At 45.0% G+C, this 14,039-nt stretch overlaps 1 protein-coding gene across 1 annotated transcript in view; it reads left to right on the top strand.

Annotated features, from left to right (window-relative positions):
- Positions 1-14,039, top strand: part of Ern1 (endoplasmic reticulum to nucleus signaling 1) — a 91,396-nt gene that overhangs the window by 72,592 nt on the left and 4,765 nt on the right. Inside the window, exons 12-21 of the mRNA XM_028780452.1 lie at positions 2,511-2,702; positions 4,218-4,488; positions 5,190-5,280; positions 5,932-6,121; positions 6,345-6,444; positions 6,683-6,882; positions 8,078-8,225; positions 10,042-10,169; positions 12,978-13,101; positions 13,471-13,538. Coding sequence (XP_028636285.1) covers positions 2,511-2,702; positions 4,218-4,488; positions 5,190-5,280; positions 5,932-6,121; positions 6,345-6,444; positions 6,683-6,882; positions 8,078-8,225; positions 10,042-10,169; positions 12,978-13,101; positions 13,471-13,538 — 1,512 coding nt within the window. The remainder of the gene's footprint in view (positions 1-2,510; positions 2,703-4,217; positions 4,489-5,189; positions 5,281-5,931; positions 6,122-6,344; positions 6,445-6,682; positions 6,883-8,077; positions 8,226-10,041; positions 10,170-12,977; positions 13,102-13,470; positions 13,539-14,039) is intronic.

Below are 14,039 nucleotides of genomic sequence, written 5' to 3'. Positions count from 1 at the left end.
TTTGGTGTGTCCCATTGCTTTCCTGGTCAGATATCAGAGTGTTGGGGAGACTTTTTTTCTGGCCTGCATGGCCAGCAAAGGAGACTTGGAGGTTTCTAAAGTCCTTGGTAAGCTAGCTATTCAGGGCTGAACTCCTGCAGCCTCACTGAGAATAGAGGGTTAATGGAGAAGACTAGGGAGGTTTTGAAGAATGAGAGCTACTATTATGGGTCATCTGGGGTCTAACAAATCACTTGAGAGACTATGTATGTATGTATGTATGTATTTTGTTTGTTTGTTTATTTTTCAAGACAAGGTCTCATTATATAGTTCTCCTGGAACACACTATATAGAACTCACAAATCTACCTACCCTGTGTCTCCTAAATTCTGGGATTAAAGACATGTACTACAACAGCTGGCTTTAGGTTTTATTTAAAAGCAGAGGAATATTACAGTCTTTTAAGTTCAAGGCACAGTGTCTCTGTTCATCACCAATAGTACTAGCTGAGTATTTCTAAAACAGCAATCCTGAATTGCATTGCTCTAAGATCTTATTAAAGTCCTGAATATTTATTATTGCATACTTACAAAACTATAATGAAGAAAATAAGAGAATACAATTAATCTTATACTCAGAGGTAGCCATGGTCAAATTTTATATTTAACCATCTGAACTTGAGCAAAGGGGTCTTTGAATTTTTTTTTACATTGATTGATTGATTGTGTGTGTGTGCGCACATATACGTCATGGTGCAAGTGTGAAAGTCAGGACAACTTGCAGAAATTGTTTTTTTCTTTCACCCAGAGATCAAACTCAGATTGTCAGACTGGCAAGTGTCTTCAGCCACTGAGCCATCTCGCTGGTATAAACAAAGGGCTAAAGAGGCTAGGAACTGGAGTTGAAGGTGGCTGCAAGACAGCCTGATGTGGGGCCTGGGAGCCAAGCTCAGATCCTCTGCAGCATCAATACCTGAATTTAACCACTGAGCCATCTCTCCAGCCCCACAACTGTCTTTTTAAACACTCTCGAACAGTTAATATCTGAGTAAATGTTCTCCTGTCCCATGCTCAGCACAGATTGCTCAGCCACATGCTACATACCAAACAAGCCATACTCCCCACGCAGGATATCCTGTAAGGGAGGCATGAACACAGGAGGTGTATACCTGCATGGACTCAGATAGCAACTGGAAAGGGAGGGAAGGTATCAAAGCTGATGTCTTGCAGGAGAGACTGTAGTGATGTAAGCATGTGGAAAAACCTGTGTGCAGGACTGGAGAGGTGGCTCCATGGTTAAGAGCATGCACAGACTGCTCTTCCAGGGGTCCTGAGTTCAGTTCCCAGCACCCACATGGTGGCTCACAGCCATCTGTAATGGGATCTGATGCCCTTTTCTGGTGTGTCTGGAGATAGCCTCAGTGTACTTACATACATAAGTATGTAATAAATAAATACACCTTTAAAAATAGAAAAGAAAAAGGACAACCCAGTGTGCAAGGCCAGGAAGCTGTGTTAGCTTTGTTGGACAAACAGAGAACACTAGCTGTTTGTGTACAGATCAGTGCGTCTTTCTAAACTGTTCCAGGAAACCTCTGAGATTCTGAGAAACTTGGAAGGAAGCAACATGCTTATCTGATTTAATTTGGAGTTTCTATGAGCATTTACTTTTTGTTTATTTCATTTTTCATAAGCATTAACAAAGGAATCCGATACTTTTCTTTAACTTTGGAAAAACAACCTAAGGAAGTGGCTTTATTGCTTTGTTAGGTTTGCTAGGTACATGCCTGCGAGTGTGTACATATGTACACCTTGTTTTTTTTGATGTGAGTGTGTATGTGTTTATAGTATGGGAGGTATGCATAAGTTAAGGAGGCTAGAAGATGTTGGTGTTCTGCTCTCACTCACCACCTTATTCCCTTGAAGCAGCCTCTCTCTGACTCTGGAGCCAAACTGATGATCAGCAAGCTCCAGTGATCCCCCTGTCTCCACCCTCAACTCACTGACAGAGTTAGGGGTACACATATACTTTTACTACATCTGGCTTTTTATGTGGGTTCTTGGGATTTGGACTCATATCTTCATACTTGTACAGTCTTGCTTTGTTTTTGTGGTTTCATTTGTTTGTTTGTAGTGTGGGGATTAAATCCAGGAAAGGTGAAAAGGTATCAAATTGATGACCAACTTTCACTAGACTTTTTTCTATATATGATTTTAGGTGATTTTACAGTTTTCCTTAACTAGCAAATCTACTTTCAAAGCAGTTGTAGTGAAAATTTTTAAAGAATGTCAGGGTCTATATTTCCAAATATATTGTTCTGAAATCTCTGAACAATGACAGCATCGCTGTAGAATTGTATGTTCTCTCACAGCAATTGCTTAAAAAGAGGCCACAGTTATCTGGTCCATCAGAATTTTGAAGAACTAGAAAAAAATTCATTTTAGTCCTACATTTTAAATATACATAGCTTCTCTTGAGTGCTAACTTCATCTATATCTGGCTAGACATTTAGAAAATCTCTTCCATACAAGGTTATCAACCTAGTTGGCCAGACTTCAGACAACACACCAACCACCATATCTCAGGATGTAGAAGAGAAGATGCCCCATGCCCCTGCCAAGCCTGAGGCCCCAGTGGATTCCATGCTCAAGGACATGGCCACTATTATCCTGAGCACCTTCCTGCTGGTTGGATGGGTGGCGTTCATCATCACTTACCCCCTGGTAAGGCTTGATCTTTATTAATATCCTCCAAGTTCTGGTACCTTTCTGTCAGTTACTGGGTGTCAGTGGGGGCCACACAAAAGCAGGGAACATGTTTCGTATATATAAGTCAATATTTGAGCCAGATGTGTGGCACACTTTTAATTATAGCACTCAGAAGTTTAAGGCTAGCCTGGTCTACATAGCAAGTCAAAACCAGCCAGAGCTATATTGTGAGAAAAAAAAAAAGGAATATTTGCTTATCTTCAAAAACATCATTAGAGATATTAGCTTCTCATAAAAAGACAGTTTTGGTTGTTTTTAAAAAAAATATTTATTTATTTTATGTATATGAGTACACTGTTGCTGTCTTCAGACACACCAGAAGAGGGCATCGGATACCATTACAGATGGTTGTGAGCCACTGTGTGATTGCTGGGAATTGAACTCAGGACCTCTGGAAGAGCAGTCAGTGCGCTTAACCACTGAGCCATTTCTTCAGCTCCCAAAAGGATAATTTGTAACTAAATCTTAATGTTTTTTAAGAAAGGGTGTACTAGCTGATATATAACCCTGCCTAAGATCATTTAAAATAGTTAATTGAATCTTGTTTTTTAAAGGAAGGATAGCAGATGAAAATCTGCTTCCTCACACTACCTGTGAGATCTACTAAAGTGTAAAGGGTGCTGGAATGATTCCTTTCACTTCCTAGTTATAGACAAGTCAAAATAATGATGATACATTTTAGTAGGTAAGACAGTAGTCTTCTCAGCAAGTTGTTCAAGCCTGTGGAATTGTCTCCTCAGAATACCAGCACACAGGCAGCTCCCATCTCCATCAGGTAGGAGAGACGGAGACTTTGTCTGCTTTGCTCTCTGTGGGCAAAGTACCATTACCTAATCGCTTTAACCTCACACAGTCCTGTAAGGTCATTATTATTTATTCTCTGTCCACAGAAGAAGAAACTAGCCTCAGGGAGGCTATGTGCCTTCCTGGGCTACTAGGTGGCACATTCAGAACTTTGACTCTGGATTCAAGAAGAGCTAGAGAACTCCTCTTTAGCCTGCCTTCCATTCCCAGACAAGAATGTTTACAGACCACTGATGCTTCTCATGATGGTGAAGCAAAGCTTTCAGAGTATTGAGAAGAGGGTGCTGGCAGCAGGATGATGGGACTAGGATCTTAGGAGCAGGACCTTAGCCAGGCCCCAGGTTCAGGCCCACCCACACTGCCTCATCTTGGATCACAGCTTCCAGCCTGCCTTCTAGACTTCAGGCCACCCTGTTCTAACTTCTATTCAGACACAGCTCCTCCTGGTGGCCACTCAGTCTCACTAGCCCCCTCCAGGGTTAGACTGTGGGCCCTACAGAAGAGGAAGATTACAGAATTCTGTCTCGTTATGGCTTCTCTCTGGCCTTGTGCCTTAGCATTCAGATAAAGTCTGCCTGCCTCATTGGCCACAGGGAACACTTTTCCCTCTGACTTGTTTCTACTTGGAACTAGCTACATCGCCTGGATGTGGGTTTCTCTTCACAGAGCATGCATCAGCAGCGCCAGCTCCAGCACCAACAGTTCCAGAAGGAACTAGAGAAAATTCAACTCCTGCAGCAGCAGCAGCAGCTGCCCTTCCACCCACACGGAGACCTTACCCAGGACTCTGAGTTCCTGGATTCCTCTGGCCTCTTCTCAGAAAGCTCAGGCACCAGCAGCCCCAGCCCATCCCCCAGAGCCTCCAACCACTCCCTCCACTCCAGCAGCTCTGCCTCCAAGGCCGGCACCAGTCCCTCACTGGAGCAGGATGATGAGGGTAATGGCAGTTCCATGTTACATCTGGGAGCAATACCTGGAACACTGAGCAACCACACTCTTCCCAGATTCCCAAGGGCTCACCATGTTCTTTCTCCCCTGCCTTTCTCCCACCTACTGGTCTCTGGGATAAAAGGCTGTGAACTGCTATTGACCAGAGGGAAGTTTCCCATCTGGCTTAATTGAATTCTTGAGAACAGCCACTGGCCATGTTCAGAAGTGAAGCAATGGCCCATCTTCCTCTGGAGAGTGGGCTTAGCTATTATCAGGCCACAGGCTGGGAGGATTGCCACAGAGATTGTGAGGCACCTCAGGGCTTCTAGTTCTAAGCAATCTCTTTGTCTTACTGTCAGACCACACTGGGTTGTTTTAGATATGGATCTTTGAGATAGAGGTTGTTGTTGTTCACCATTAACTAAATAGAGGTTCCACAGAGAATCCCTCTCTTTGGAAAAGTTTAAGACTCCTGAGATAATGTGAAGATAATGTAAAAGCAGAACTAGAATGTCGGTGCAAAGTGTGGGGAGGAGGCGATCGTCCTGAGCGTGAGGGAGCAGTGGGCTAACTCCTGCCCGCAGGGATCTGGGAAAATAGACCCTCTTAAACCTCACATCTTACTCAGGATTCTGACGCCCTTTCACTCTAAAAGTTCTTTAGGTGATGTCTGTTTAAAATGACCTCTTCTTTTTCCTGTTGTTCCAGATGAGGAAACCAGAATGGTGATTGTTGGGAAAATTTCGTTCTGCCCCAAGGATGTCCTGGGCCATGGAGCTGAGGGCACAATTGTATACAAGTGAGTGGTGTGGCCCAGTCCCCCAGCCATGTGAATCTTGTCAGGTTCCTGAGGCATAACAGGGTCAAAGTGATGATTGAGGCAGAGGAGCCTCCACTCCAGTGAGCTCCCACACTGTCTTTAGAGTTTCTGTTGCTGTGATAAAATACCATAACCAAAAGCAACTTGGGGAAGAAGGGGCTTATTTTCCTTACACTTCCACATCACAGTCAGGATGGGAACTCAAGGCAGGAACTGAAATAGAAGCCATAGAGAAGGCTGCTTACTGGCTTGCTCCTCTCGGCTTGCTCAGCCTGTCTGTTATATACCCAGAGACCACCTGCCCAGGGGTGGGACCCCTCACAGTGTGCTGGGCAGTCAGCAATTCAGAAAGCATACTACAGAATTACCCTACAGGCAGATCTTACGGAGCTGTTTTCTCAGAGAAATCCATCTTCCTGAATGACTCTAGTTTGTGTCAAGTTGACTTGGTGCTAGTTAGGACAGCAGCTGTGGGTTGCTGGTGGTTGGCTAGGGCCTCTGGGCCTTTAAACCGAGGTGGCTGATCCTGGAATAAGAGGGAGGGGGGGACGTTGGTATCTTACAGAGCTGATCTCATGCCTACAGCTCCATGTGCACTAACCAGACTCACCGACTCCTCTTGTCCTACAGAGGTATGTTTGACAACCGTGACGTGGCCGTGAAGAGGATCCTCCCTGAGTGTTTTAGCTTTGCAGACCGTGAGGTTCAGTTGCTTCGAGAATCAGACGAGCACCCGAATGTGATCCGCTACTTTTGCACAGAGAAGGACCGGCAGTTCCAGTACATCGCCATTGAGCTGTGTGCAGCTACCCTGCAGGAGGTGGGTCTGCTGGCCTTCTAGTGCCCAGGGTCAGGGACAGCTTTGCCATGGTCACTGGCCTCTTTTCCCACTAACTGGCATCTGTTCAGGAAGATATAATTTTATATTCATATATATATTATATATATATGTATATGTATAATCTCCATCCGCTTGAACACCAGCCACAAATACAGAGTCCTGAAGGTTATGTGCTGTGACCTTGCCAATGTGTCTCTTACAGTATGTGGAGCAGAAGGACTTCGCCCATCTTGGCCTAGAGCCCATCACCTTGCTTCATCAGACCACCTCAGGCCTGGCACACCTGCATTCTCTCAACATTGGTAAGAGTATCCTGTTTGCCAGGCTAAAAGGCCCTGGGTGGGGTGGCTTCCTGACCTTCATAGGAGAAAGGGGTGTTTAAGTGGTCTCTTGACAGGTTGTGTAGGAATTTGAGAAAGCCTTAGTAATTGAACACTGGACATTTTGAAGATGACAGCAGGTATTTAGGAGGCCCCACAACCCTCGTAGGAAGCTGGGGTTACTCATGGTAAACATGAATGAATTGGGGTTCTCTCCTAGTTCACAGAGACCTGAAGCCCCACAACATTCTCCTCTCCATGCCCAACGCACATGGCAGGATCAAGGCAATGATCTCCGACTTTGGCCTCTGCAAGAAGCTGGCCGTGGGCAGGCACAGCTTCAGCCGCCGCTCAGGAGTGCCTGGCACTGAAGGGTGGATCGCCCCAGAGATGCTGAGTGAAGACTGCAAGGAGAACCCTGTGAGTAAAGGGGGAGTACCAGCCCATCATATTTCAAAGTTTGGGTGCCAGGCATATGCTTACAGAATGACGTCCCTTTTAAACTTCTCATATTTCATGTTCTGAGAGAGACAGATGTGAACAGTGTCTTTTTCCCAGCCCTTCTGTCACTTTTACCCCTTTTCCTTTGGGAACCTGGAGAGTCAGGCCTTGTCTACGATGAACAGACCTCTAATTTTCATTTGTCTGTTTTGTTTCCCCAGACTTTCGTTTGAAGAATTGCTAGACATACAAAACATTGAAAGAATGTTAAGGCCTACATACTTTCACCCAGATCACTATTAATACTTATACATTTGTCTGTCTTCCTGTATTTACCTACGACTGCACCATGTCTTATAAGGAGCAGACATCTCGACCTCTTACCCCTAAATGCTGCAGTCCTGTTTCCTAAGGACAGAACTCTCCCACAACACTGTTGCCACACCTGAGCAGTCAGCATCTTCCTGTCCTATTCCTAACAGTTCATGTTCACATTCCCTCAGCATCATGAAAGACCCCCAAGTCTTTCACAACTGGTTTTGTATTCCAGGACTCCATCAAGTTCTGAATTGACTGTATCTCTGCATTCCCAGCAGCCTCCCTACCTGTTTGGTTCTCTGATGCTTACTCTTGAGAAGCCCTTGAATGCCTCATTCTAAGCTGCTTGCTTGTTTCCTCATGGCATCACCTCACAGCTCTCTCTATATTCTCTGTAAACTAGAAATTAGGACTAGAGGGTTTTTTAGATTCAAGAGAAGAGGCAGGTAGATCTCTGAGTTCAAGGCCAGCCTGGTCTACACAGTGAGTTCTAGTATTTCCAGGGCTACACAGGGAAACCTTGTCTTGAAAAACAAAACAACTGTGTAGGTTCAAGAGAAATATTTCAGGCAAGAATAGATTGCAAGTCACTGCCAGGGATGAATGTGATGGTGGAATTTACCCTGATCAGTGATGCTAACTTGGGGCACCTGGCAGAGCCAACATTCCAGGTTGTTGGCCCATAAGCCAATGACCTGGCGTCAATCAGAACACGAGGGCAATACTACAGGGTTCTCCTTGCTGTTTTGGGCAGTTCATTCATTAGCCACTTAACAGCAGGGAGGGGCTGAAGTGAAGTCAGGGCTGTGAGTGAAGTGACGGCGGACTGAGGCCTCCTACTCTGCGTTTCTTTCAGACCTACACAGTGGACATCTTCTCTGCAGGCTGTGTCTTTTACTACGTCATCTCTGAGGGCAACCATCCTTTTGGCAAATCCTTGCAGCGGCAGGCCAACATCCTCCTGGGCGCCTGCAGTCTTGACTGCTTCCACTCAGACAAGCACGGTGAGCTGGTGGACTGGGTGGCAACACCTTCCAACATACTGCCTGGCTGAGAGCATTCTTGAAGTACAGAGGCACTGACCTGGGGCAGGCACCCTCTGGAGACTCCTGATCAGAGGGCCTTACTGGCGTATGGGAGGACCTGTGCTCTGTCTGTACACTGGACTATGTTGTATGAGGACCATGGGTACAAGACAGTCTGACCAGCAGGGCTAGACAGGTTGTCCTTGCCCTGCTGACTTGGACACCGTGCGTACTTCCTCCTGATTGGGAAATTTGCTAGAGTATATTAGATTAAAGCACCCCAGTATGAAAAGATTAAAATGAATTAATTGTTTTGCTTACAAGTCTTTCCCCTTATTCATTGTAGAAAAACACATTAGTATAAAGACTCATATCTTCATTATACAAGGATGGATATCTGCTGTCAGTTCTTTTGTGTATATTATTCTAGTTACTTACCTAGATATGTGTACTTTTATAAAAATGGATCTGGGAGTAGTGGCACACACCTGTAATCCCAGCACACTAGAGGCATGTGCTATAAATCTATAAATTTGAGCCCAGCCTGATCTACATAGTGGATCATACCTACAGAGTTCTAGGACAGCCAGGATTGCACAACAACAAAAAGACGGCGTTAAGTAGTTAGCAAGATGGCTCAGTGTTAAAGGCACTTGTCTGAACACCTGATGACCAGAGTTTAATCCCTAGGACCCACCCACATGATAGAAGGAGAGAACTAATTCCTACACATCGTCCTCTGACTTCCACGTGTGTGCTTGTGTCACATATACATGTCCTCCCCTATACACAAATAAATGAACGTAAAAAAAAGAAGAAGAGGTAAGGCTAAGGGTGGCTGAGCATACCTGTAATCTAACACTTAGGATGCCGAGTCTCACATGTGAGACCAGCCTAGGATACACAGGGAGTTCCAGGTAAGCCTGAGTTGACAGGCTCCTGGTGGGAGTGGGGACGGGGTTCAGTCATGCATTTACAACAGTCTCATCCTTTCAACTTCATCTTTATTGGGTGTTTTGTTTTGTTGAAATAGTCAGGGTCTTATTGTGTAGTCCAGGCTAGCCTAAGTCTTCCTATATAAGTCAGACTAATTTCAGACTATATATTTCCTATATATTTCAGACTAATAATCATGGTCTTCCTGCCTCAGCTTCCTGAGTACTGGTATTACAAGCCCATTGCCTTACCTTGAACATCTTTCTAACCATCCAAACTCACCCCATCGTCCTTTTAACAGCTCAGGTTTGGGATATTTTTAGTCTCTACTTTTCACAAACCATATAGTGAAAATCTGTTTCCAACTAATATTTGGTGTGAGTTCTTCATTATTGTATTACAATCAACTCCTGAAGCATAAGGTTGTATCAAAGGGCATACAGGGACTTGGGAGATGGCTCAGTGGGTAAAGTGCTTACCACAAACACATGAGGACTTGAGTTTGGATCCTCAGTACCCAGGTTTAAAAAAAAAAAAGTCCGGTGCCATGCATCTGCGACCCCAGGACTGGAGAGACAGAAACAGGGGGATACTGTGGCTTGCTGGGCAGCCAGGCTGGCTGAATTGGTGATCCCAAGTTCAATGCGAGACTCTAACCTCATAAAACAAGGTGGAAAGCAACTAAGGGAGATATTTGGCATAAGCCTCTAACCTCTGTATGCGTGCATACACACAAACATGTACCTGTATATACAACGGAAGCATACAACTGTAGGGGACCACATAAATTTGTAAGGTTTCTGATATTTCATTTGGTTGTAGGTTGGAAATAATGGTTGTTTATTTTCCTTCTCTTTAGAGGATGTCATTGCTCGTGAATTGATAGAGAAAATGATTGCAATGGATCCCCAGCAGCGACCCTCTGCAAAGCACGTGCTAAAACACCCATTCTTCTGGAGCCTGGAAAAGCAGCTCCAGTTCTTCCAGGTACCTGGGTCTGTTTCTCCATCACAATCCCAATGTCTTCCAGATTCTCAAAAGGTAGAAAGCACAAAGAAAAAACCTATTGCCTACAACCTAGACCAATGTGATTTACATTTATGCTAGTAAATTCCATGTGTAAAGGGACTGTGCTAGAATGGCTCACACAGTACAGGCTGGGTAGTCTAGAGAGACTGAGAGCCAGTAGCTGCTCAGTCCACAAAACTGGGCTGCCTCAGCAGTTAGTCTACACTGAAGACCTGGTTTTAGGCCACAGTAGAAGGCCAATGCCACTGTTGCTGATGCCAGGGAAGGACGGCAGCAGCAACAGAATGGGATAGATATTCCTACCAGCAAGAGGCAAACGCCATCGGGCAAGACTGCTTCCCCAAGACCTCTCTGTAGCAGCCACCTATCAGGGTGCTGTCCATGCCGGGAGAAGGCCCTTTGCTCTAGGCTAATCCTTTCCGGAATTGCTCTCACAGACCTACCCAGGTGTATGTCTTAGTTGACAACTAAAATTAGCCGTCACAATTTAAATGTTTTCATATAAACAGTAGTGTAATTGGAATCAAACTATATATACAGTGTTATATCCTGCTTTTTAAAACATATACATAAAATTATGACTTTAACATTCTATCGTATGAGTATACCCAAGTTTTTATCTTTAAAAGATTAGATTTTTATATTATATTTATGAATGTTTTGCCTGCATGTATGTCTGTGTATCATACATGTACCTGGTGACTGTGGAGTTCAGAAAACTGTATCACATCCCCTGGAACTGGAGCTACAGAAGATTGTGAGACACAGTGTGGATCTAAGAACCAAACCCAGGTCCTCTGTGAGAGTGGGAAGTGCTCCTGACTACTGAGCCATCTGTCCAGCCCCTAACTGTGCCCTAATTGTTAAACTTTGTATCTGGGGATTCTTAGCGGTCACCAAAGTAGATGAGGTGCTCCCGGGAGCTCCTCTTTCCATCTTCCACTTTTAGCAAGTGTTCATTTCCGTGCTGTTCTACACCTAGATTCCTTTTTTAAAAGATGTCTTCTTTATGTGTATAAGTGTTTACTTGCTTCGTAGAGACAGGTGTATGTATATACACCATATACTTGCCCTGGTACCCACAGAGGCTAGCATGGAGTATTGGCTCCCCTGAAACAAGGTAGAGGTGATTGTAGGCTGCCCATGGGGGCTGGGAACCAAACCTAGTCCCCTGTGAGAGCATAAAGTGTTCGTAACTATTGAGCCTTATTTTGAAGCAAATCAGATACCATATAGTTTCACTCAGTGTCATAAATTCAAGCATCTCCTTAAGTTTTTTTCTATTGTCTTTTACTCAAATCTCGTTTTGTTTAGGATACACTTTGGGACTAAAATTTAAGATCAGTGGCTCATAACTCTTTTGGCAAGTGACAGCTCTATGGTTTGTGACATTGCTTAAGTGACTTTGTATAGACTATTTGAGGGTGTTAGGTGGCATGAGATGAATAAACCATGAGGAGCGTGGGGTTGGGGCAGCAGGGTTTTCTCCCGGAAAGCACCCTGACTTAGAATGGACACTCACATTGTCTGGAGTTTGTCAGGGGCCTTGACATAGAGATGCCCCAGAACATATACTCCTCGAAGGCAGGACTTTCTGGATAATCACTGTTCTGTCCCAGATACCTACAAAGGACACTCCCTGGCCTGTTGCTGGTGTTTAGTAATCTTTCAGATGTCTTTGGGGTGAAGGGTCCAGTATCTTATTCCAGGGCAGCAATGGGTTTGTGTAGCATCATGATTGGTTACTGTATGCTACAAGATATAACATGAAAATTCTCAAGTCTAGGTCACTAGACAAAACAGACAACAGAAGTAAAACATATATGAAGACCTTAACCCACATGAAATAGAGTTAGTGTAGCCAAATTGTATATCTGGCAAAGACAGCTGGCTTCTGTTCTGTCAACCAGCTGTAATTAAAGTAGTTACTTTGCAACTCTGAAACATGTTTCCACCATGCCCATACCCACTGGGACAGTCCAGTCTACAAAGGTGTGTGTGTGTGTGTGTGCGCGTGCACACACACATATATGAAAAATTATTGAGTCTGAATTTGCCTTTATCAAAGAACTATATAGCTGACTCTCAAGGGCTCAGCATTGCTGTGGGGCTCGTCAGTCTGTCTTGTAGCCGGTCTTACTGGCAGGGGCTCTGAAAGGCTGGTACATGGGGTACCCCTCCTGACCCTCTCCTTCCCTTCTACAGGGCTTGAAGCCCAGTAGGGCCAGGTCCCACACCTCCTTCCCAGTGCTCTTGAAAAGAGGGCTCTGTATAGCTTCTCTAGTGCTCAGGTGAGGAGTTGTGACCTTCTGGCTAGCCAATGAGATGTCCTGTTTCAAGGATATGTTTCAAGGATATTTAACTCCGAATGAGTTAAGCTTTCCCCTTTATGCTTTTGCTCCCTGGAGAATGTGTTTTGTACCCATAGCTCTGTGTAAATGTGCTTTGTGTGAATGTGAACTTCAGAGGTGGATGTGTGCCCTGCATACAGGTACAACAACACCTCTATAACATCTCTCTCTTGTCATGGAAGGGATCTCTGCAAGTTTGTCCCAGTGAGTGACAGGTATATCTATCTGCTCACAGGGAAAAAGTCAGTGGATCAGGGTAGGTGCCTTGGCCTAACTTTGAGGAGCCTGCAGCCTAGGCCTAAGAGGAATGTCAGATTGCTTACAACTCACACTCCAGTGCCTGCTCTGTAGCTTAGTGTGGACAAACCCCAAATCCCTACCCTGACCAGCACCTGTTGCCTGTTTTCCCTCACAGGATGTGAGTGACCGAATAGAAAAGGAGGCCTTGGATGGCCCGATCGTCCGGCAGTTGGAGAGAGGCGGGAGAGCTGTGGTCAAGATGGACTGGCGGGAGAACATCACTGTCCCCCTGCAGACAGGTGACCATGCTAAAGGTGGGAGGAGACATTTTGAATGCTGCAGCTGTTTCTGAGAAATAGATGTAGACAGCTCAGCTCCCACTGTTGGAATTCCGAGTCCCTCTTCTTGGATCTGAGGCTTACTTGAGCATGTCCGTGTGGGCTTGGTCCAAGGATGCAGTTTTATGAGTGTCCTTTGAGTGGCAGGTTGGTTATGACACTGTGCTCTCAGATGCTGGACTCCAGATGAGCACCACCTTTGTGTAGGTCTGAGAGGTAGCATCTTTCGTCCTGACTGAGAGTTTGTATCATTTTAGTCTTGCAAGAGCTCGGGAATTCTCTGTAAAAATGTACTTGCTTAACCATCACATCTCTTAATGTTTTCTCTAGATCTGCGCAAATTCAGAACCTACAAAGGTGGCTCTGTCAGAGATCTCCTCCGAGCCATGAGAAATAAGGTACAGGGCTTACGAGGACTTTGGGGAAGTTAGCTACAGCAGAGATTGCTGCCTTATATTCATTTCTGTGCATCTTTTTCTCACAGTGGTTCCTACCTTGTAGAGGCTGGGCAGCCTCAGTTGGGTTTGACAAATATTTTAATTACTGTTCTGTTCTGTAAAGAGACACCATAAACAAAGGAAGCATTTTAAGTGGAGCTTGCTTACAGTTTTAGAGCATGGCTCCATGACCATCATGTCAGGGAGCATAGCAGCAGACAGGCAGGCGTGGGGCTGAAGCAGTAGCTGAGAACTAACATTCTGATCCACGAGTTGGAGGTAGAGAAAGACACTGGGCCTTGCATGGACTTTTGAAACCTCAAAGCCCACCTTCCTCCAACATGGCCACACCTCCTCCAAGGTCACACCTCCTAATCCTAAATGGTCCACCAACTGGGGAACCACACCTTCAAATAAATGAGCCTATAGGGACCATTCTCATTCCAACCACAGCACCAAGTA

Source organism: Grammomys surdaster, unplaced genomic scaffold (genome assembly GCF_004785775.1).
Source record: "Grammomys surdaster isolate TR1022 unplaced genomic scaffold, NIH_TR_1.0 371, whole genome shotgun sequence".
Classification (NCBI taxonomy): Eukaryota; Metazoa; Chordata; class Mammalia; order Rodentia; family Muridae; genus Grammomys; species Grammomys surdaster.
Note: the sequence above shows the minus strand (reverse complement) of the source record. Positions and strands in the feature narration are given on the sequence as shown.